This window comes from Sus scrofa, chromosome 9 (assembly GCF_054392235.1).
Source record: "Sus scrofa isolate SSC_HxYL_T2T_F1_AM1 chromosome 9, Sscrofa_HxYL_maternal_Yorkshire_Landrace_v2.0, whole genome shotgun sequence".
NCBI lineage: Eukaryota > Metazoa > Chordata > Mammalia > Artiodactyla > Suidae > Sus > Sus scrofa.
The window spans coordinates 4,827,312-4,851,774 of record NC_139391.1 but is presented as its reverse complement, the minus strand read 5'-3'; the positions used below and the strand labels follow the sequence as shown (position 1 = coordinate 4,851,774).

The window sequence follows — 24,463 nt, the reverse complement described above, 5'->3', positions numbered from 1 at the left end:
CAGCTCCTTAACCCACTGAGAGAAGTCAGGGATCAAACTCTCATCCTCAAGGATACGAGTCAGGTTCCTTCCTGCTGGGCCACAATGGGAACTCCTATGCTCAAGAATATTTAAACAGAGCATTTAGCGACTCAAAATGTGGGAAAAAAAACTGTTTAATGAGTTGCATGGTCCAATGTATTTGCTTTTAAAGTGTTGCAATAATTAGTCATTCCCACATGTGAATATTATAAAAAATGGACTCTACAAATAGTCTATGAAATAATGTCAGTAATAAATAACCATTACTGCTAGCATTTATTAAAGCTTCACAGGAAGAAGCATGCCTTCATTTCTAAAAAAAAAAAAAAAAAAAGAGAGAGAGAGAAAATATTTTAAAAGATTGAAACTAAAGAAAAAGAAATAAAGGTACCACATCATCACATATCCCTGATTAAAAGCATAGCTGAATCAAAACGTAGCATGTTAGGGATAAGATTGTAATTATTGTTAATGCACCATGACTTCATGAAACAGATTCTATAACATGGGTTTCTTTTTACATATTTTAGTTTTCAGAAATTTTCCTTTTTGGGAAAAAGAGACCAATCACTCGGTCACGAATCTGCCTGGTCTTGACGCCATACACCAGCGGATTGACTGCGGGGGGCACCAGGAGATAGGAACTGGCAAAAATTATGTGGACACTTGGGGGCACCTTCTTGCCAATGCGGTGGGTTAGAAAGCTAAACAGTGCAGGCGTGTAGGAGACAAGTATAGTGCAGACGTGGGCAGCACAGGTGCCCAGGGCTTTGGAGCGGGCGTTCTGGGAGGAGAGCCGGAAGACCGCCTGAAGGATTTTGATGTAGGAGGTGGCTATGAGCCCGAGGTCCAACACCATCACTGAAAGGGCCACAGAGATGCCATATGCCCTGTTAACACGCGTGTCAGCGCTGGCCAGTTTCACCACAGCCATGTGCTCACAATAAGCATGATTGATGACGTCTTGGGTGTAACACGGCAGCCTCTTAATGAGGAGAGGACCTGGCAAAACCATAAGGACGGCTCGGGTCACACCAGCCAGACCCATCTTGCTGACCGTCGGTGTCGTCAGGATGGTTGTGTAGCGGAGGGGCATGCAAATAGCCACATAGCGGTCAAAGGCCATGGCGACCAGAAGGGCGGACTCAGCTATGCAGAATGTGTGGATGAAATACATTTGTGCGAGGCACATATCAAAGTCAGTGCAGTGAGCATCCAACCAGAAGATGCCAAGCATCTTGGGGGCTGTGGACGAGGCCAGGGCCACGTCGTTCACGGCCAGCATGCAAAGGAAGAAATACATCGGCTGGTGGAGGCTCGGCTCGAGTCTGACAGTCACGATGATGCTGCTGTTGCCCAGCAGAGTCAGGGAGAACAGGAGGCAGACAGGGATGCCGATCCAGCAGTGCAAGTCCTGCAAGCCAGGAACACCGACCAGGAAGAAAGATGAGATGCAGTGCCGTGTAGAGTTGTCTGCCATGTTAAAACTCCGTATGTTGCATGCTTAGAAAATAGCTGATCCTGTCCCCTTTGGGCAGTAAGCAGGATGACAGACCAATTCGTCTATGGCCCTGCATACGTGAAAGCCAGGCATACTCTCTAACAGCCTACCTGAAGGGCTGCCCCTTGCAAAGCTCGGTCAGTCCTCAGGTAAACCTCTTCACCAGGCCTGGTCCTCTGATCTTCACCTGCGGATGGAAAGATGTAGTTTATTTATTTCAGGGAGTTTTCCTGTGTTTCGGATTTTATTCACTCCTACTCCATAATATGTATTTCCTACTAGAGGATCAGTTAGCAATGTGGGAAATCCATCATTGCGTCAAAGCCAGTGTTGGATTCTGTGACATAGATTTTTAGTAATACAGTCAAATTTTCTTGAGATTAAACATGGATGCACATGCTTAAAACACAGTAATTAACAGGCCTTTCAAAAAACAATCATTATTTTAATAATACTCTTATCCACAGAGAGCATAACAGAATCAGATCTAACGTTAAAGCATAGGAACAAAGCTTATAGAAACGAAAGATAGTCAATGCTTAAGTGTCAGTGAAAGGTAAATTTGCCTCTGTTTCAGATGAACTCCTTCAGAAGTCCTAAAGAGGGGCCGTGTCACATAAGCACATAGAGAGGAAATGCAGGAAGGTTTTCTTTCTTCAGGCTCTCAAACGACTTGCAAATAAGCACAGCCGTATTAGTAAGCCTCATGTTTCTGCAGAGCCAAGCGTGCCCATTGCCGACAGCCCTGCCTCTGGTGTTGGCTTCCATCCTCCCTGATGACGGGAAGACCAGAGCAAGTCCAGTGCAGCTTTTTAGGTCTCAGCAGCAAAAGCAGGTTCTGGTCCCTCTTGCTCTGCCTGCCTCCTTTGGGTTTGATAGCTGGCCTTTCCTTCTAGGATCCAGGTTTTCCCTAGGTCTGTAATTCTGGAGCATGCACTTGACTCTTCTCACCCTGCTCTGAAATTCACAATTTCTCCCAACCCATCAGTTTCTGGTCCTGGGCTCCATTTATGCGAAAGCCAAGATGCATGGATAAGTAGTCCTACTGGCAGTGATTGCTTGCGTGAAGGTCTAAATATCATCTGCGTGGGAGAAGATCCTGTCTCCTGACAGTATCTCCCTCCTGCCATTAAATGTCTGTACCTCTGGGCCTGTGTGCGTTAGTGTCTGACGTTTATTACCGTAAGGAACGGAAAATGCAAAATCGGTTTAACGATTCTCAACACATTCAAAACTTAAACGTCGTCACCATAGAGCATCCTAGAGTTGGGGGAATTGCTACGTAAGGGGTGGCATCTATAACCTCCGAGAGATTAAGCTTTTGAAATGAAATCTACAAATATTGAACATTCCAAGTAGGAACCGTTCTCAAGCATTTAGTAGGTTTTGCGCTTTGTAATCCTCAAGTGATTGTTTTCCACTCAGAAGGTGCTTTGGCCAAGTGCCAGTCTGATAACTGCTTCTGGGGGAACCACACATGAAAGCGGCTGGGCCACCTGGAATTGTATACATACGTTCTAGCGAGGCCTCGTTACTTATGATTACAAACAAGCAGAATTGCTCCTGGTACATATGTGCAAATGTTTTCAAATCATCTTTGGGTTTTCAGTAGTTTACGGCTAAGATGATGCCCTGTTGAGTCTGCACAAGAGGGAGACAAAGAGGAAGGTGACTTCCTCTGAAGTAGGAAAGCGTCCTGGCAGAGCCCTGGCAGGGGGCACACAGAGACCATCACAGGCCCCCAATTCTGGTCTGCTTGCGCAGGCACCCTCCCACCTAGACAGTCTTCCCCGTCTTCTCCCGGCTTCTGTTGAGAGAAACTGTGGAGACATCCGTTTGTTTCAATCAGGGCATTCTTTGACTTCTCCTGAGCACACCGTCTGGCAGGGCAGTCGGACCCCTTTCAGTTCCTGCTGGCATCAGCATTCCACCTGGTGCTGACCCATGTAAGCAAGTACCTGGTTCTTCCGACACCCTGGTCTTTGCTATTCTGCCTGTTTCTGGGTCGGTCAGCTTTGCCCTTGCCCGGAATCGGCCACATCAGCGTAGAAGGCTCTACTCGAATGCCAGGGCGTTTTCTCCACCGTCTTTTTTTCAATGCACTCTATTTTATATTAAGGTGTTATAGTACTAACAAGAAAGATAGACCAGGCTGAAATCACTAAGTTCTCCCACTCTCCTCGTTCATCCATTTGTGTCAATTGTATCTATTCGTTGGGAGCAACAGCCACACAACCACTCAGCTAGGAACTCTCGGCATCATCCTCGCCCTCTGTGTTTCTCTCTGGCACCTCAGTGAAGCGGCCGTCCAGGCCCTGTGTCTGTGGGCGCTCTTACCTCCTGCTTTGCGTGCCGTCGTTTTCACGTGCATCTCCGTCGTCAGACTGGCCACCCAAGGGCAGGCGCCCAGTCTCCCCCAGCTCTCCGTGGACTCCGCGGGAGGATGGGATCCGATGTTCCTGCACATCCTGTGCCGCCTCTTAAGAGTCTCACAGATTGCCGTCTCACTCGCAAGGCTTGCGACGCAGCAGAGATGCGCAGCGTATGCAAAACCCCTGTCTCCTCAGCTCTTTCTACTGCCTTCTTAGGATGTGTTCTTTCGGAATCCTTCCTGTTGTGAGTGACGTAACCAGAAACTGCACCGGAGCAGACACGTCCAAGGTGTTCTTCCATGAACAGTCACTTAGGGATGCAGTGTGTGTGTGTTTCCATGTAGGACAGGATTTGGTCCTTCTTCTGTACTGTCAGATCACAGTTCTCATTTTTTCTCAGAAAGGTGGAACATCATTCATAAATGCATACATCCGCCTTCCTCCTTTTCCGTTCACCTGCTTCATCTTGAATCCTGTCTCAGAACCCATCATGAAGAGCGGATGATAAGAACAAATAACCACCAAGCTCTCACGTGCTCACATAATCGTGTTTGCCCTGCAGCATCTAGGCCAGTATGCATATGTGGGAATGGTTATAAAATGGGTCAGTGGCGGCCGCTGGAGCAGCGAGGACTGTCGTTAGGCAGGTCGGTTCTGTTGCTCTGTGCTGGGCAATTCCCGTGCTAAAGAGACCCTGCCCTCCTAGGCTGATAGGTCCCTAAGGTCCCCAAATGCAGTCAGAAGGACAAAGGGCTGGGCCAGAGCTCTACACAGCACGGTAAAAACACACCTCTGGGACAGCTGTGTTAATGTTACACACTCCTCGGAGTTTGTATGTCAGTATTTCCTGTGTTGCTCCTTTGGAGAACACAGTGTTTTTAAGAAAAAAAATTGAGTTACGGAGTTTCTGCTGTGGCACAGCAGGGTCTATGGCACCTCTGCAGCCCCAGCACACAGGTTCCATCCTGAGCCCAGCATAGTGGGTTAAAGGATCGGGGGCATAGGTCACACCTGTGGCTTGGATCGGATCCCTGGCCCAGGAACTCCATGTGCTGCAGGGCAGCCAAAAAAGAAAATAAATACATAAATAAAGTTACGAATAACATACAGTGTTATATGAGTTTTGCTAACTCATTAGGTCATAGAGACCCCCCACTTGGGCCCCAGCCCCGCCAAGGCTGCCTACCTCCGTGGGGAAGTAACCAGCATTCAAACTGAAGCTCAGATGGAAGCAGCACAGCTCTACCCAATGGCCGGAGCATGGAGAAGCAGCAGCGTAGTTCATAACTGAGTTCCTCACCCCAGAAACGATTAAGGCCGGATTTTAAGGGCAAGGTTAATGAAGAGGAGGCATACGCATTTTTCCCTGGGAGTAGGCGGGCTTCTTCCTGAAACTGGGCTGCCGCCTCTTTCTGCCCCCGTACGGCCCTTTGGCACGTGAGCCCCAAGTGGGTTGAAACATCACAAAGCGCACAGACTGAGCTCTTCCTCCCCCTCGTGGGTGGTGGTGAGTTACTCAGGAGTCCACACCGCCAGCCTTCTGGTTCCATCCAGTCTAAGCTTTACGTGCTTGTCGCCATACAGTTAACTGCTTCCACTCGGCATGGGTTTCATTAGCTACCGAACATCTCAAAGGACGTGGCCCGGGGTAGTATCTATGCCCTTGCAGAGGAACGAAAAGCCCTTGATTTGGGTTAATGGCTAAACCGTTATTATTTTGTCTTGCTTGGCTGTGTTCCTTTATTGCTGAGTTTTCTCACTTCTCCAGTGAAATGTATACTCTGCAACCTGGGGAAGGCCTAGAGGGCTGACATTTTTCTACAGACAAGAGGCAGGTGGGGGAACCGGGTCAGATGTGTCCCAGGAAGGCTCCATAGGGTCCCCCTTAGGTATAGTTTCAGGTGTACAATGTAGTGATTTGATATTTTATACATGATGAAATGATCTCATGGCTTCAAATGCTCTGTGTCTTACGGGGAGAATTGGGTTAGGATTTGTATGGCAATGGTTCAAGAGCAGTGTTTCTGAGAAGCATCAGGGTGTGTGCAGAGGCTGTATTCCTTTAATCTGGCCTCGGGGGTCTCCTGTTGAGCTTCTGGGGTTCCCTAGGTCTTCAGACTGTGGCCTTCGCTCTGGAATGAAGAATGCTTCCTCACGTAGTGGTCATCTTCCCCTTCGGTGGGGGTTTCTAGTTCTGCAGAGGAGCTCAAAGCTACCGTTGTGTGTGTCTCTTGTGGTGGCACCAGGACTCTGTCCCAAGGCGGCCCCTTTGTTTCTTGCCTGGTCCTGCCTTTTCTCTGCATCCCCTCCCTCCTCTGATTAGCAGGAGTTTGAACCTGCCTTTTGGAACTCAGGGAAGGTCATGGAGTCTGAAGTCCATTCCCTACTAGCAGGACATGGGGGGACTCAGAAAGAGGTCTGTGCCCAGGAGCCCCACAGGGTGCTGCTTGGTCTCAACATCGCAGAAAGGAAATCATACAATATGTGACTTCTGGACACTGGATTCTTTCGTGCAACATCGTGCCCTTGAGATTCATCCAAGCAGCTTTATGAATGGACCCTAGTTCCTTTCTACTGCAAAGCAGTAGGTGGTTGTAGGGATTTCCTCTCGTTTGTTTCCTCTTTCACCCTGAAGAGCGTTTAGCTTATTTCCATTTCTGGGCAGTTACGCCTAAAGCCTCTATACTCATCCATGTGCAGGGTTTGGACGAATGTACATTTCCTACATAGTTACGGTAAGAATAACTAAAATCCTCCAAGAAAGATAGAAATAGGTCAAATCGCGTGAGGAAGGACAACAGAAAATGGACGAGGTGTGGCTAACAGGGACCCTGAATAAAATGGGTCAGGCCAGTCACGGTAGACTGTGGGTCAAGTCATATACTCCGTGCCTTAGGAAAACCACAAACACAACCTCTGAGAACTCTTGACGCCACTAAAATTCCCATCTGGAAAGCCCATAAGGAGCAGCTGTGGCCGTACCTTGGCCTCTGCATGCCGGTGCCCAATACAACTGCGGAGACAGAGGTTTGGGGGAAGGAGAAACAGAGAGATTTTACGGCTTTGCCAGGCAAAGGGAGCCACCGTAGCCTAATGCCTTGAAGCCTATGCCCCCCTTGGAAGAGATTGGGAGGAGGGTTTATAGTTTGGGGAGTGGAAAATAAGGCAGCAGAGAAGGGCCAGAGGAGAGGCCAGCTTGCCCTGTCTTTCAAAGCTGGTGTTTCGTGGCCCTGGACTGGTTCTGATAGTTCTTCCGTTTGTTGGGGGTTTGAGTTCTGCAGAAAGGCTCAAAGATCTGATTGGGTCTGTCCCTTAAGGAGGAATGGGGACCCTGCCTCGAGGCTGTACTATTGTCTCTCCACTGCTCCTCCCCGCTCTCTGCATCCCCTCCCTTCCCTGATTAGCAGCTGCCCATTGTAATGCAGGTCCATGGAGGTCCTGGAGGCTGAAGCTTATTCCCTGCAAACAAGAAAGGGAGGCTGCAGAAGGGCTTGGGTGCCTCGGAGCCCCACAGGGCCCTGCTCAGTTACGGAAGCAATCACTGAAAACTTGGCAGTCAGACTGCAAGGACTTGTGGTCGGGCTTCAGGGGCCATCCAGTCCCCTTCCAGGTATCCCAGCTGTGGCCTCTGTGGTCCTTGCTCTTGAATATCCCTCCATCTCTCATCCCTGCCCACCCCAGGAGCGTACTTTTCCTTGTAGCCCAAGGCTGGGTATCTTTGCCAACAACAGAGCTATCCTTTTTGCATCCAGATGACTTTGATTCTTTTCTGGGATGCATTTCTAAGTTAGAATGATATGACCCAGGAGGGAGCTCTGGGGACTCTATGGAAAGTGTGTATTGAATTTTATAAAGAAGGGCCAAACTATTTTCTAGAGTCCTCCTACAACTTTGCATTTCTATTGGCAATCATAAACGAGTTCCGCTTCCTCCACAAACAATATAGCACTTGATGGTATTTGTTTGTTTGTTTTTGGTTTTGTTTTCATTTTTTGTCATTCTATTAGGTGCCTACTTTTATATCATCAGGATTCTAATTTGCATTTATTTTATAGATAATTATGTTGAAACCCTTTTCATGTGCTTATTTGCCATTCTTCTCTTTGGGGAAATACAAGTGAGGGTGCTTATGTATTTTTTAAAGTGTTATTTGTTTTTAAATTGTTGAATTTTGATAATTCTTTATATAGTCTTGAAAATGTGATTGGTGAATGTTTCTCTTAGGCTGCAGCTCGTCTTTTTTTAAACATTATGATTTTTATACCTGTGAAATATATATGGTGAAAATTCAATTTGCAATAGGGATGAAATAAGAAAAATTTATTCCAGCCAAACTGAGGATTATAATTCATGAGACAGACTCTCAGAAAGCTCTGAGAACTGTTCTGCCCACTACAAGTCAAGGCACAGTTATGTAAGTGTTTTGAGACAGAGAGCTGTACATTCAATGAGGTATTATTAACAAGGATCTAAGCTTCCTTGTTGTGGGTCACATGAGTCCTTCCAAGGCCAAGAGGAAATGTTGTCTTCGAAGGAGCTGTCTTGTTGATGCTGGGAGAGTGGGGCTGTCTACCTTGGAGCAGGTATTCTAGCCCCTGGGGGATGGTTCGGCAGATACAGAAAGTGGATACACAATGCACAGTAGGGCAAGAGAGGAGACCAAAGGGCAGAGATTTTTGTTTAAATTTCTCTTGCCTTTTCATAAACATATGACTCTTATTTCATATGCCTTAAAATATAAATTTTGTTTCAGAGAGATCATAATTTGATCTTTTTTTTTTTTTTTTTTTTTGTCTTTTTGCCATTTCTTGGGCTGCTCCCGCGGCATATGGAGATGCCCAGGCTAGGGGTCTAATCGGAGCCGAAGCCACTGGCTTACGCCAGAGCCGCAACAACCAGGATCTGAGCTGCATCTGCAACCTACACCACAGCTCATGGCAACACCAGATCCTTAACCCACTGAGCAAGGCCAGGGATTGAACCCTCAACTTCATGGTTCCTAGTCGGATTCGTTAACCATTGCACCACAACGGGAACTCCTGATCATGCTTTTGATGTCAGGCATAAGAAATCTTTGAGTAAGCCCAGATTATGAATAGTTATCCTATAGTTATCCTATGTTTTAATTTTAAGTTATTATTATTGTCAAAAAAATGAAGGCACAGAGTTCCTGTTGTGGCTCAACGGATTAAAGACCCGACATCGTCTCTCTGAGGATGTGGGTTTGATTCCTGGCCTCACTCGGTTAAGCATCTGGCATTGCCGTTGCCACAAGCTGCAGTGTACGTCACAGGTGTGGCCTCCAATCTGGTGTGGCCATAGCTGTGGCATAGGCCTGCAGCTGCAGCTCCAATTCAACCCCTGGCCCAGGAATATCCATATGCCACAGGTGCAGCCATAAAGAGAAAAAAAAATCTATTATTATTATTATTGTTATTTTACATTTTGCTTCAAGATTTATGAGTGAAATCTTGTGCAATTATTTAGAAGGTGTGAAATTAAGTTGCTTTTTTTGGTACACGCCTGTCTAATTTTCTGATGCCATTTGTTGAAAATATGTTCTGGATTAAGTGACTATTTCATTGGTGTAAAAAAATGACTTCTTGTTCAGATCTGATGTGTAAAGAACTTGAAACTATCACTTCTTTCCTTAAAGTAAAAGCTAGACAATCTGAAAATCAGTGCCTTTTTTTTTTGAGAGTCATTGTAGTTATAGATCACAAATCTGAACCTCTCTGTCTCTCGGTCGAGGTCCAGTGGGCTTTGGCGACAGTGTTGCCCCAAGGCCAGTGGCTCCTGAGGCGCCACTCATGCCATAGCCACCGTGGCCATGCCTGCTCCTGAGCAACCCTGGCTCTTCACCCAAGTTCAAGCACATTTTGCCCAAACCCGCACTTGGTCTCACCACCACACTGCCAGGGGGCCCCCAAGGGATCTCCTCTTTCAAGGCCTTTTCTTGAAGTCATCATAGAATAGATTACAGGGCAAATCACCACCCGCGAATGGAGGGGGTTTTGAGCTCCTACTTAGGACCCTGGACCAGAATAAAGGGATTGATGACAAAAGGGAAAAGTGTATTTAAATCCCCTATCGCCTTTATTCATCTCTACCTCTAGTGTCTTCTATGTGGACACATTTTTTTTTTGGTCTTTTTTTTTTTTTCATTTTAGGGCTGCACCCTCAGCTTATGGAGGTTCCCAGGCTAGGGGTCCAATCAGAGCTGTAGCTGCTGGCCTGCACCACAGCCAGAGCAACTCGGGATCTTAGCCACGTCTGTGACCTACACCATAGCTCACAGCAACGCCAGAACCTTAACCCACTGAGCAAGGCCAGGGATGGAACCCGCAACCTCATGGTTCCTGGTCGGATTTGTTTCCGCTGCAGCACGATGGGAACTCCTAAGGACACATTATTTTGTTTTCAGTCTTCTTATGCTGCTTCTCTCTCTTTTTTTTTTTTTTTTTTAATTTCAATCTATGTTTATTTCTCAGCTTAAACACACAAAAACTGACATGTATTAATGGTTTCCTTATATTAATGATATTTAGTGGTTAGCAACACTGTCTAAAAAAGAATATATATGTGTGTACATATGTATGTGTGTGTGTATCTTCCAAAGTTAAAAAGATAAACACTTAACTAATGTTACACATGCTAAGTTCCCAAATCTGTGCTAAGCACATTTCGTGCTGAATCCTTTAATCCTGGTTTTAATCTCCTGATTTACATCCGCATTTACTGATGGAAGAACCAAGGCGCACTTCAATTAAGAACACGCTCAGACACACACGACTGAGAGACCCGGTGCCAGACAGGAGCCCAAGCGTTCTGTCCAGAGATGGCATCCTTCCTCACTGCGCGTGCCGCTCTGTCCAGGTGGAAGTGCCCTCCTGGGACTCCCTGGGACCAGTTGGGAGTATTGTGTGCAGCGAAGGAGGTGGGCTTAAGCCCTGCCAATGATTGGATGTAAATGGATGTCATCTTTTTAAAGGACGTTCCGTCGCATTGAGTTGGGTACCTTATACACACATGTGATGGCCTGATGAGAATCACAGTGTGTTTGTCAATCCACGGTCTGATTGAGGAAATTTTCTTGGTTGTGATTAAAATATTTGGGTTTTATCATAAATCACCATACTTATTCCAGATTAAGTGGTGATACCCAGAAAGCTAATATTTCCTTATCAGTAGTCTAGATGGCAACCAGCTTGTTGCTTTTTGGCTCATATACACACGTTAGGTAATGAAAAGTAATTAAAGTTCACCCGAGGCATACTAATTAATAAAAACAAAAGCTTGTGTTTAGTGCTAATGGACGAAAATATTTTCAAAAATCACCCTAAACAAATAAACTGAGAGCTTCATATTCTTATACATTTGTTTAGCTACTTCATACTGGGTGATATGAGAGGTATAATCGTGAAATAATGGAATATTAAATTATATTGAAAATACTAAAACTAATTGGTGAATTTTACTAACTGTTTTCCATGTGGCACTCTCTGACACCATTCTGCTTTGGTTTGATTTCCACATAGGTTTGCCATAGATTTTCTTTTTTAAGTAAAATATCCAGCAATTAAATATCGCTGCTTCATAAAGCATAGAAAACCCCAGAAAGAATAGTTGGAGAGTTCACTCGAGTTACCCATCCCTGTGGCCGTGACTTTAAGTATCATGTTATGCAAACTGAGGTTGGTATTTACATATTTTAGTTTTCAGAAATTTTCCTTTTTGGGAAAAAGAGACCAATCACTCGGTCACGAATCTGCCTGGTCTTGACGCCATACACCAGCGGATTGACTGCGGGGGGCACCAGGAGATAGGAACTGGCAAAAATTATGTGGACACTTGGGGGCACCTTCTTGCCAATGCGGTGGGTTAGAAAGCTAAACAGTGCAGGCGTGTAGGAGACAAGTATAGTGCAGACGTGGGCAGCACAGGTGCCCAGGGCTTTGGAGCGGGCGTTCTGGGAGGAGAGCCGGAAGACCGCCTGAAGGATTTTGATGTAGGAGGTGGCTATGAGCCCGAGGTCCAACACCATCACTGAAAGGGCCACAGAGATGCCATATGCCCTGTTAACACGCGTGTCAGCGCTGGCCAGTTTCACCACAGCCATGTGCTCACAATAAGCATGATTGATGACGTATTGGGTGTAACACGGCAGCCTCTTAATGAGGAGAGGACAGGGTAAAACCATAAGGACGGCTCGGGTCACACCAGCCAGACCCATCTTGCTGACCGTCGGTGTCGTCAGGATGGTTGTGTAGCGGAGGGGCATGCAAATAGCCACATAGCGGTCAAAGGCCATGGCGACCAGAAGGGCGGACTCAGCTATGCAGAATGTGTGGATGAAATACATTTGTGCGAGGCACATATCAAAGTCAGTCCAGTGAGCATCCAACCAGAAGATGCCAAGCATCTTGGGGGCTGTGGACGAGGCCAGGGCCACGTCGTTCACGGCCAGCATGCAAAGGAAGAAATACATCGGCTGGTGGAGGCTCGGCTCGAGTCTGACAGTCACGATGATGCTGCTGTTGCCCAGCAGAGTCATGGAGAACAGGAGGCAGACGGGGATGCCGATCCAGCAGTGCAAGTCCTGCAAGCCCGGAACACCGACCAGGAAGAAAGATGAGATGCAGTGACGTGTAGAGTTGTCTGCCATGTCAGAGCTGAGGAGCTCACATGCTCAGATGCCACATAGCCAGCTGAGTCCCCTCTGGGCAAAACGCAGGATGCCAAGTGCTTCTTCCATGGTCCTATATACAGAGGCTCCAGACACTGTGTGACAGGCTCTCTGACGAGCCAACTCTTCTCTAGAATGTCTGTAACTCAATGGGGAAATCCCTTCACCACTCTGAACCTCAGTCTCTTCCTCTGCAATTAACAAGATTGACTTGTTATTTACAACGTTTCTCCTCCCTCTGCAGTTTTATTGTATTCTACTCTTTAATTTTTATATCCACTAAGTAGCTTATACTTTTCCTTATAAAGTTTTTTATCAGTAATCCTTCAATAGTCAAAACCGATTAGTTTACTTAAAATGTTACATTAAAAGCACCCTTTTACTCAAAATTTTTTAAATTAAAAAATTTTAAAGGTCATGGTTTAATAAAAAAAATAAAAGTTGATGTGAATACACTCTGTAACTTTCCAATCTCTTTCCAGCCCCGGGCTTGCCACGACTTCTCTTCAGTGTGTTCCAGAACGTCCAGCTGCTCTGGGATCATACTCCCTGGGGTTGCTTTCCTGTGGCCTCACACCTACTTTACCGTTGACTCAGTTCTACGGTCCCTTTTCTGCCTGACAAACTTCTACTGATCTTCTTAATCTCTGATGAACATTCTCTAATCTCTTCGTTGTCCACCTCGAAGAGTTAATAAGCCCACCTTTGCCATTCCTATATATCCTTTACACACATTGATAAATAGAAATGTTACATCTTTGGGTAAGCATTCATTTACTTCCTTAAGTACACCACTTTTATATAAAACATGAAGTAAAAGGACCATTGTTTTGCTCACTTGATACTGCGGAAGCAGCTGACTGTCAGTGATTTAATGTTAACTGAGACAGGCCTGGTCATTTGATAGTGTGAAGGCTGCTTTAAGTCAGGGCAGCACCTTAGGTTCTCTGTGGGCAGATTGGGAACGTGGTTGCTCTCAGCTTCCTAAATCTCTCTTCATCAGCACGTTCGCTCATCCTCCAGTCTAATCAAAGACAGTGGGTTCTCTCAATTCTCACCCATACGGTGCTTCCTCCTCTAAAGCAGTAGCATGGAGGCTTAGGTTTGCCACCAAAAGACCCCTGTGTGCTGGAGCCTACATGGGAACAGAAGAAATGATTTGGAAACATCGAGAACAGCTTTCTAAGACTGCATTTTCAGTGACAGGCATAACTTAAAAACGTCCTTTCTTCTGTTCATAAGCAAAGCTGCAAATGTATATGTTACCCTGCATTTTGCTTTCTTTCTGGATGCCATTGATATCCCACATTTTGCTTCCATTTAAGGAATAAGTCAAAGATATTAGAGTAATGAAGAGCAACAATTTATGTATGCCAAATCTATTTTTTTTTTTTTGCCCCTTAAACTGTTTCCAGGGCTTGAGAAAAACATATATTTTGTAAAATAAGTAATGCTAATTTGTTTTTCCCAGCAAAAACAAAAAGATTTAGAAAAGGATTATGTAACTCATGCCTGTAGCTTCAGCTTCATCCCACAGGATTCTAGCTCATTCTCTCATCTTATACCAAACAAACAAACAAACAAAAAAATGATGAAAGAAGATGACAGGATGTAAAGGAAAATAAAAGGCTGATTTTCCTTAAGTGTACCCTTCCCTTAAATTGGTATAATCTGGAGAGTGCATGAGTCTCACCTCCTGCATTATTTTCATCTCATTTCCCTTCCATACCACCCACTTGAAACCCTCCTCATCATCCTTTTTCATGTCTAAAACCAACCAGATCTCAAACCCATATTCAAGGAAAACTTTGCCATATGGCTTGAATTGTATAATTCTACTCACCTTATTATTGTATTAGTAGGTGACTTTGAAGTGTAGATGGATGAACCTAATTAGCCATTCCTCTTCCCACTTTCCTTCAATAATAAATTACTCCACGCTTTACCTTCTCCCACACGAATTTACCATCATCTTTAACTGCGCTCTTCAGAAAACACACTTTCCAAAAGATCGCATCCTGGGTACCACTGCCTGTTCTTTCATGTTCTAACACCCAGCACAGATTCCTTCTCTCTAGATACCTGCGGTTATTAATTGTCAGCACACTCACATATCTTCTTTCGTTTTCTTTTCTTCTCAGCATTGTTGCAGCAGCTCCCCGACATTGCATCTCCCTGTGATGCTTCTGCACCTGCACTGTTGAATGTTACTGAGGAAAATCAAATAGCTTTGGGGGGTCATGTCACTTAAATTGTATCTCAGTTTTCTGAACTCTAAAATGTAGTCATAAGAATGCATTTTATTTTTGTTTTGTTGCTTTGAGGATTATATATCTGAATGTACCTAACGTGTTTAGTTGGCCACATAACACACAGTAAGCACCTAATCAGTGTAAGTTGTTATTATGAGAAACGATATTAAAGAATAGCATTCGACTATGTGGAAATGCTGGCTATGCTACTTACTTTTTAGCATCCCAGAAAATCACCTCATCTCTCTATGTCTTGGTTTCCTCATTAGGCTGATGGAAATGATGTGTCCTCATTCACACGGTTTCTATAACAAATGCGAATATTCGTGTAGAGAAAAATAGATCAACGTGAACGAGTTCGCCTTTAGAAAAGTGGCTGAAACAGCAAATACTCAACAGAGGCTAACTGAACTCACTAATAAGTTCAGTTAACCTGCACTTACCATCTTGTCTTTAAGATTAAATATTGTGGCTTAGAAGTGAAAATGAAGAATTATAAATTACCTGAGAATTCCTCTTCTACTCAAAAGCATCCTTAAATGTGCACTCACCTTCACCATTTCCATCCAAAGACAGGAAAGAAGGAACCCTCCCAGCTCCAAGTTTAATATCCAGTCATGGTTACTCTAAACCAGTCATCTATTTTTAGACAGATTCACCATGTCAACAACCACGTTGTTCTGTTCAATTGAAACTTCCCCCAATCACTGCGTCCTATCTCCTAGTTAATTGCACTGAGTTTAAGATAAACTCACTAACCTTTTGTTGCTCTCCATTTATCTCAGCCCATATCTCACATATTTCTGAAAAGCAAATTGAAAATTCCCTATCCCCTAGGTTAATTTATCTCCGTTACAGAGAAGTAAAACTCTTTTGCCAAGTAGGTAAGTGATTGCCTACAAACTGAGGAGATTCTCTCTGTGTTTCTGAATCATCTGTCCCAGTTATTCTCACATTTACCTCCTTCGTGAGACTGACAGCATCATAAAAAGGAAGACGTGGAAATCTGATAAGCTCTCGGTATGTTCTGAGTGAAAACCGGAGGTTTTCGTGTATCCTCTAAGTGTTTCACAGGCTTGTATCCTGCAACTCAAGCTTCTGACTCTCCAGAGATGGCCAGCATCTCTGTAATAATTTCCTACTCTTTTTTTTAATGCTTTCTTAGGCTATGTTTGTTCAATATTATGACTACTCTGAGTTACACAAGCAGAAATAGCTCTGCCTTCTGTTAAAGGAACTTTGACTCTTGCTTTAAGAAAGATAGTGCATCAGTACTTTTTTAACGTTGAGAATATTTCCTTCTATTCTCTCGTACAAAATCACCTTACTCAAACCCTACTAATGTCTCTTATAAACATAGATATATATTCTCTGTCTCAAAAATTTCCCACTTGACTTCCACCTGCCTGGTCTGAAATAATACCTCACATAATAATATGAATTGTTGCTCCCTGCAAATCCTCAAATGATAGTTTTCCGTTCCTGTCCAGACAAAGCCACTTGCCGAGGGATGGTTAAAATATATGGCAGTGGTGGCTTTGGGGACATCATGGCCTCTGCGTACAAGTCAGTAGCTATGAAATATGATGCCCAGGAGTCTCATCAGGGTTTGGAAGGTCCAGAGGTCCCCTGATTATACATGTAGGAGACACAGAAATGGAGGGAAAACAAAAGTGGGCCCGGACTTTGCAGACCTATTATCACAGGGGCAGACCTGTAATGCTGTGATTCCCCAGAGCTTATGTGTGGCCAAAGCTCACATATTTCTCTTTGGAAAATACAGTCTCTAGAGACAGACCCCTGGTTCCCAGTGTTACTGGACTGTTAAGCAAATGTTTAGCTCCTGGAAAAGGCTGTAAGAAGACCAAGAAGTGCAAATGAGTTTTGTGTAAACATATGGTCTGAAAATTAATATCGGGCTTAGGACGTAATAAGGCCACCACGATCTGAAAGTTCAGGCCGTTTCAAGAGCTCCATTGTGTGGTTCTTCTGCCCTTGTGCCATTTTATGGAGACCCAATTTCCCGAGGTCTAATTTTCCTCACTGTGTACCCACAGGCGCATACGTATTCGCAGGCTCAGGGGTATTCTACCCTCTGTTCTCCTATCAGCAGCTCATGAGTTGTACTTACTGTATTTCTGGATTTTAAGTTTCTGATGTTTTTCTGGTCTAACATGGTAATGAAATGGTACTTCCTTCCTTCATGTGTTTCAGATAACACCTCTTTCTTTTTTTCCCCTAGTGCATCTGAGTATCCTTCATATGCTGGAGACTCAGCCTTATGTCATTTGTGATTTATGTTCTCTTGTAAAGTGGTTGCTGTAACTCACTGATGATTTGTATTGTTGATGCTGAGTTTTTCTTAATGATTTGCAGGTGCTTCTCAGCGATTCTAACCCGACACCTGGCAGGAGCCTCTGCCCATAGCTTCTCCCTGGGGACCCACTTGTTCCCTTTGCCGGTGGCGCCTTTAGTTGAAAAGCATCATCCACTTGGAGGTAAAGTCATCAACATTTTGCCTGTTTTTAAAAATGCTCTCGCGTTCTTGATTCTGCTTTAACGTGTCCCCACCTTTGCCCTTGGACTGAGTTCTGGTCTCTTGGACTCACTTCCAGCCTGATCTGCTGGAATCTCGACGGTGCTGCCCGCTGGGCACAGCTCCCTCTCCCCTTCCGTCCTGAACGGGGTCTCCCCACTGATGTTTTCTAGCCTGGCCCTTTCTAAACGCTCGTTATGACGTCTTTCTTACAAACAGCACGGCTTCTGCTTCCTTTCCCTTTCTGCTCTTGGCCTTTTCTGCTTGTGAGCCAGCGCCGTTGACGTCACAGGACCTTGAACCTGCCTAGAAGCAACTCCCTTTCCTAACCTCCACGGCATTCGCGTCCACATTCTTTTATCCGCCTATGCAGGTGTAGGTCTCTCTCCTGGGAGCAGGTAAGTGTTCCCTGAGATGGAAATTTGAGGGCTCTGGGCCCCGCTGATGATTTGATTGTAAAATCAACGTTAAGAGCTTAATTTTTTTGCCCCGACACCAACGTCATTTTGAACCAGCGATGTAAAGTTGTTAGACACTGGCAGGAAGCAGGGTTACTTTGGACAATTATCACTTTGATGGAAAGAAATTGGTCTGGATTGTAATTCAATCTGAGTGTCGTTTCACATAAGACACCATGTAATTCTACCAGGTTACGTTGGGGGCCACGGAGAGCTAGTGTGTTTCCTGACAGAAATTTAGACGCAGCCACCTTGATGCATTGAAATGTTCACATAGACACGTTTTAGGCAATGAAAATTGGGGTTGAAGAGGGCATCAAAAGACAAGCTCATTTACCAGATGTGAGGTCTCTGTGGTGATACCATGACAGAAAAGTCTCATCTCAATTTTCCAAGCTATTCCTCTGACCCGTGTCCATCGCAAAGAACATGTGGCTGTCTGAGAACTCAGAGACCAAATCACGGCCATGTCACCACAAATTATCTCCTGCACCTCAAGTTAAGTTTGCTTTCTTGAGAAGTCCTGTTGAGAAGGATTACCCATAAAATTAATTCAACCAAGATGTTTAGAAGTGTTTCTGTAGCTTCCTACAGCCATTTGCTGATATTTTGTCGGCATATTTTGTTATAAAAATTGACTACCTGTAGAACAAAAAAAGTGAATTTTAGAGTTTATATAATTCAGACACTTGTTAACATTTGGCAAAACAATGTTACATGTCTTTTCCTGACACAACTTCTTTCTGTTTTTGCTTTTTAGGGCCTCACTTGCAACATATGGAAGTTCCCAGGCTAGGGGTCGCATTGGCACTACAGCTGCCGGCCTACACCGCAGCCACGGCCACACCAGATCCAAGCCATGTCTGTGAGCTACACCACAGCTCACGGCCACACTGGATCCTTAACCTACTGAATGAGGCCAGGGATCAAACCCACGTCCTCATGGATATTAGTTGGGTTCCTTCCCGCTGAGCCACAATGAGAACTTCCTTCATGATACAACTTTAAAATAAGAAGTACATCGTAATAATTGTTTGTGGTAAAATGAATAAACCTTAGCTGATGACCCCCAAGGGTTTAGAAGTTGTAGAATGATGTATGTTTTAATAATTCCCCGATCTGAGCTGAGTAAGAGATCCCAGTGTTAGCGGGTGTGATGATGCGGTGTTTGGACGTCATTGACGAATAGGCCTCCGGAGGTGTTTGCTGACTTACATCCATATCACAGCACATGCGGGTCTCTGGCCTTATAGCCTTAGCAACACTGAGAGGCGATTCTATTTTTCCCTCTGCATACCAGAGATGAAATTGTATTTGACCTATTATTTTAAACTTTGGAGTTATTTAATTTTAAATGTGATTGAACCTCCTTTTAATATTTATTAGCCATTTCATTTTTTTCCCCCAAGTACTGACAGTTTAAATTCTGTGTCTTCTTTCTATTGGCTTGTTTTGCCTTTTGTCATATTGATTTATAAGAGTGCTTTGCCTAAGTAGATGGATTCTTGTGTTAAATTGCAAATATCTTAAGAGCTTGAGATTTCTTCTTTGTGTGTGTGTGTGTGTGTGTCCATGTGCTCGGTGTGTCAGTGTAATTGAGCCTCATTTTATGAACACTTATTTCCTGTCTTTATTGGGAAGGCATTGCTTATCCAAAAACCATTAAAAAAATTCTTCTCTTTAATTTTACAATTAAATTTTTAAGGATAAAATATTGATCTGCCTATAAATTATTTTGGAATATTGCAATATTTGGATTGGGTTAGGAAATTGGGTCTGGATTTAGCTTTAAATTTCCCAAATAGCCATTAAATAATCTATATTTTCTTTCTGTACTTAATGTTCTTTTACATTGAGAAGTGTGGGTATTCTTTGTTCAAATGCCCTATTATGTAAGATATCGTTGCTTTGAAGTGTAATTTATTAAATTTGAAAACTTCTCTTTTTAATACAATTTCCTATTTTTCTTTGAATCTTCCCTCAGAAGCTATAAAAACTGTACATTCAAAGTATTGCATCTTATTTAGTCACAGTGAAACTGTAGAGTTGTTTTAGGAGAACAAATATTATTAAATAGAGTGAAGAATGTGCTTCTGTTTCTTCAAGTGGATGCTCTTACCATTCTCTATCAGAGAATTAATGATTTCCTGGTGTGTTTATGCATGTTTATATCTACAGGTGCTGCTTTTGTGAATAGGATTGTCTTTCTATTTTACCCTCAAATAGTGTTTTTGGTCTTTTTTTTTCTTTTTTTCTTTTTGCTGGATCTGTGCTGCATCTGTGACCTACACCACAGTTCGTGGCAACACCAGATCCTTAACCCCTGAACAAGGCCAGGAATCGAACCCGCATTCTCAGGCACACGATGTCAGGTTTTTAACCCTCTGAGCCACAACAGGAACTCCTAAGCCATTTACTTTAAAACGTGTCATTCAGGGGAGTTTCCATTGTGGATACTAGTTGGGTTCGTAACCAGCTGAGCCACAGCTTAGATCCAGCGTTGCTGTGGCTGTGGTGTAGGCTGGCAAGTGCAGTACTGATTCAACCCCTGGCCTAGGAACTTCCATATGCCCCAGGTGTGGCCCTTAAAAAAAAAAAAAGGAAAAAAAAATGACATTTTCAGAAGGTGCTGCTTGTTGAATGTTTATGATTTTAACAGATTATTAGGAAAAAACTATTAAGTGTTACATTTAGAGTAAGCTTGATGTAAATTATTACACTGATTTCTTCTTCACATTTAAATATTTTAATTTCTTAACTCATTTCATGGACTAATAAGTTAAATAATACTAAATTATCGTGCTACAGAGGGAGGTTTTTACTTTTTCCATTCTTTAAAGGCAATTATGACAATAATCAGTGAACAATCTTTTTTTTTATATGCAAACAATTGCTGTTTTCAACACCATATGTTTTCTTATTAATTTGGATGGAGTAAAAATTTCTTCCCTAATTACATTTGGGTTGGCAGTTCTATTCAGTTCATAAAGTAAAGAGGCATAAATTATCAAATGTATGTTTTAAGCCAGCTTCATTTACAATGTAGGTCCATTTATATTATGGATATAACTTCCACATTTTCAATATTTTAATTGTTTTGCTCATGTTCAAGTTTTTTAACTCATCATTTTATACACATTTAAATGAATTTTAGTGAGACGTTGGGACAAGGTCCAATGATGGTATCAACTGGATGCCATAATACCCTTTAAGACTGGAAGTTATTTTTATTTTTAATCTGCTGCACCATTTATGATTTGTTTGGTTTTTGAATTTCCAAAATACAAGTAAGTGTTCCAAAGAAATCTAATTAGCAAAGTCGCGTTTCTCTACGTACAGTTTTTCACCAAGTTCTTCTATTTCTATTTCATACATTTTTGGATGAAGACTAGAATGTAAGAGCTCTTATTTTAGATATTTATATATTTTCTACGAGTTAGCTGGTTTCATATCTATTATGACTTAAGATATTTTAATCTATGTCAAAATAGCATTATCTCTTCGGAATACGCACCATTAAGGTTGGGTCCTGAAATTAACAGTTCAGAGTCTATCGTACAGAAGAGGGGAAGTGGTTGTGAATTAGAATATTTGGAGAGATTTTTAAAGGGATGAACTGTGGACCAGTTTTGGTTTCAGAAATTCACAGACAGAGTTCTACAAAGTCATCAGGATTTGCTTTACCTGGTAGCATATATGTTAGCATTTTCTTTTCCTAATTTGGTGATGAGATTAAGGAGAATGAAGATGATCTGTTGCTAGAGATGAAAAGAGAGCCGTGTCTGCTCCCTTTGAAGAGTCTCCTGAGTGACACTTTCACCAGGTTTACAGCACAGGCTGGACTTTATTACTTTCTCAAGTGGCTAATCACTGAGCTCACATTGATTCTTAAGTGCTACATATTTTCTCCATCAGTAGGAAATGCTTCTACAAAAAAAGTTCTTGGGAGTTCCCGTTGTGGTGCAGCGGGAACAGATCTGACGCGTATCCATGAGGATGAGGGTTCTATCCCCAGCCTCACGCGGTGGGTCGGGGATCCAACATTGGTGTGCGTTGTGGTGCAGGTCACAGACACAGCTCAGACCCCACGTTGCTGTGGCTGTGGTGTAGACCGGCAGCTGTAGCTTCGATTCCACCCCTGGCCTGGAAACTTCATGTTCTGCGGTTACAGCCCTAAAAACCAAAAAAAAGTTCTCGCCGTACTTGCAATCAAATCTAGAAAAGATAATGGAAGATTAAATCAAGAAAGTAATGCATTTATTCTGAACAGTAAAGGACATCAATTTTATGTAAGACTAGAGTTAGCGTGAAGTTGGTGTCCATTTATAAATATACAAGAGAGTGTAGAAGTTCCTCCGAGAAGCTGGAGACAGAGTTGTCTATCGATAGATTAATGAAAAGAGGAAGGTGGATGCTTTGGATGAAATTTACAAGCAAACTGTGAACCAGTCTGAAAACATCATTGAAGGTTAAGGACCAATTTTGGAGTTCACGTCATGGCTCAGTGGTTAACAAACCTGACTAGTAACCATGAGGTCGCGAGCTCGATCCCTGCCCTCGCTCAGTGGGTTAAGGATCTGACGTTGCCGTGAGCTGTGGTATAGGTTTCAGATGCAGCTCTGATCCCACGTTTCTTGGCTGTGGCATAGGCCAGCGGCTATAGCTCCAATTCGACCTCTAGCCTGGGAACCTCCATATGTCACCGGTGCGGCCCTGAAAAAGACAAAAAAATCAATAAAAATAAAAAAAGGTTAAGTACCAATTCTAAGGACCAGTTTTCACTTCCATATTGATCAAGGCAGCCATACCAAGTGGTGAAAAAACTGTGCCTCCATTGATAGATATAGCATCTATGTTTGAATAACGTTCTTGGAGATATTTCTTATGAAATAAAATTTTTCTGGATAAGAGTAAATCGTCCTTTTTCCTAGGCAGAAATAATAGCAGCCTGTGATGAACAAGTATACTATGAGAACTTACAGCATTATACCGGAATTGAGAAATACAGGTTTTCACCATTCTTGATACTCAAAGTCTTTGAACTAATGGCCTGTCACATCAAATCTTAATGGTCAGTTGCCTTATATTGAACTGCCTTGAATAAATCTATCCCTTCCCCTTTTTTGCCAAAGTTTTCTGCTTAGAACCTATTTACACCATTTTGATCTAAAGCATCTCGCCCCCTCTTCATGGAAACCCACTTCTGAATCCTTCCACACATCTGTTGGGTCTTCCTTTGCAAATACTACCTTCCCTCCCGTAAAACTCATCAACCTCGAGTGCTCAGGCTTGTTTTAGGGAACCATCTCCGAATCCTGCCACGGATCTGCTGGGTCTTCACGCTGTAGATGATGGGGTTCATCAGGGGTGGGACGATGATGTAGACGTTGCCCATGAGGACGTGGACCACGGGCGAGAGGTGCTGCCCAAAGCGGTGCACCATGGTCAGACCAATGACGGGGATGTAGAAAACCAGGACGGCGCAGAGGTGGGAGACACAGGTCTGCAAGGACTTGAGCCGCTCCTCCCGGGAGGCGATGGCCAGGACAGAGTGCAGGATCCTGATGTAGGAGACGAGGATGAGCACGGAATCCAGAAGCAGGGTGCAGAGCACCAGGGCCAAGGCATAGACGCTGTTGAAGCGGATGTCCGAGCAGGCCATTCGAATTAAGTCCTGGTGCAGGCAGAAGGAGTGGGAGAGGATGTGGGGACGGCAGTAGTTTAAGAACTTGAGGCGAATGATAACTGGAGGTATGAGTAAGGAACTCCTGCATAGGATCGCCACCCCAATTTTCATGACTTTGTCATTAGTTAGGATGGAGGAGTAGCGTAGTGGGTTGCAAATGGCAACGTAGCGGTCAAAGGCCATGGCCAGAAGGACGGAGGACTCCACGAAGGACAGGCCATGGATGAAATACGACTGGGCAATGCAGGCATCCAGGCTGACCTCCCGGCCGAGCCCCCACAGGACGCCCAGCACCGTGTGCACGGTGGACAGCCCCACGCAGAGGTCCGTGACGGCCAGCATGGCCAGGAAGTAGAACATGGGCTGGTGCAGGCTGGGCTCCGTCCGGATCACATGCAGCACCAGGCAGTTCCCGGAGAGCACCACGGCGTAGATGCAGGAGAAGGGGATGGAGAGCCAGGGATAGTGCTGCTCCAGGCCGGGGAAGCCCGCAAGGAGAAAGGTGGAGGCGTTGGTGTCGCGAGCAGCAAAAGCTGGCATGGATAATTTGTGAGGTTTTCTCTATGCTTCAGGCATTATGTCCATTTGGTAGATGATCTTTATATAGCTTATTTTCTCATTCAGAATCAATTCGAGCAAAGGTGGGTCATCGTGTAACACACACATCTCTCGATTAGAGGGTCACCATTCTGGTCGTTCCCATCCATCATCCAGATATTTGGCCATGTATGCAAATCTGTTCCTTTTCTACCTGGAAACAAACGTTGAAGGAGGACAAAGGAGAAAGTGATCTCAATAATGTTGTCTTTTCTCAAGCAGTTAGAACGTCTGCTGGGATTCGATTCCCAACGAGCATGTTGATCCTTCAGCATCACTGTGCAGGGCAGTTACCTTTAACCTCAGAGGACCTTTTCATGCATCCCGTGATTCAGTCTCTCTTCTCTTTGCTTG

At 44.0% G+C, this 24,463-nt stretch overlaps 3 protein-coding genes across 3 annotated transcripts; all 3 read right to left on the bottom strand.

Annotated features, from left to right (window-relative positions):
* Window positions 1-547: 547 nt before the first annotated feature.
* Window positions 548-1,501, bottom strand: LOC100620090 (olfactory receptor 52P1-like). The gene has a single exon (XM_003357160.4). It carries the CDS (start codon window positions 1,499-1,501, stop codon window positions 548-550), a length of 954 nt encoding a protein of 317 aa, XP_003357208.3.
* Window positions 1,502-11,605: 10,104 nt separating this feature from the next.
* LOC100517957 (olfactory receptor 52P1-like) lies at window positions 11,606-12,559 on the bottom strand. Its single transcript, XM_021062231.2, has one exon. The coding sequence runs from the start codon at window positions 12,557-12,559 to the stop codon at window positions 11,606-11,608; it is 954 nt and encodes a 317-aa protein (XP_020917890.2).
* Window positions 12,560-23,095: 10,536 nt separating this feature from the next.
* LOC100518850 (olfactory receptor 51V1-like) lies at window positions 23,096-24,052 on the bottom strand. Its single transcript, XM_003129523.3, has one exon. It carries the CDS (start codon window positions 24,050-24,052, stop codon window positions 23,096-23,098), a length of 957 nt encoding a protein of 318 aa, XP_003129571.3.
* Window positions 24,053-24,463: the final 411 nt, after the last annotated feature.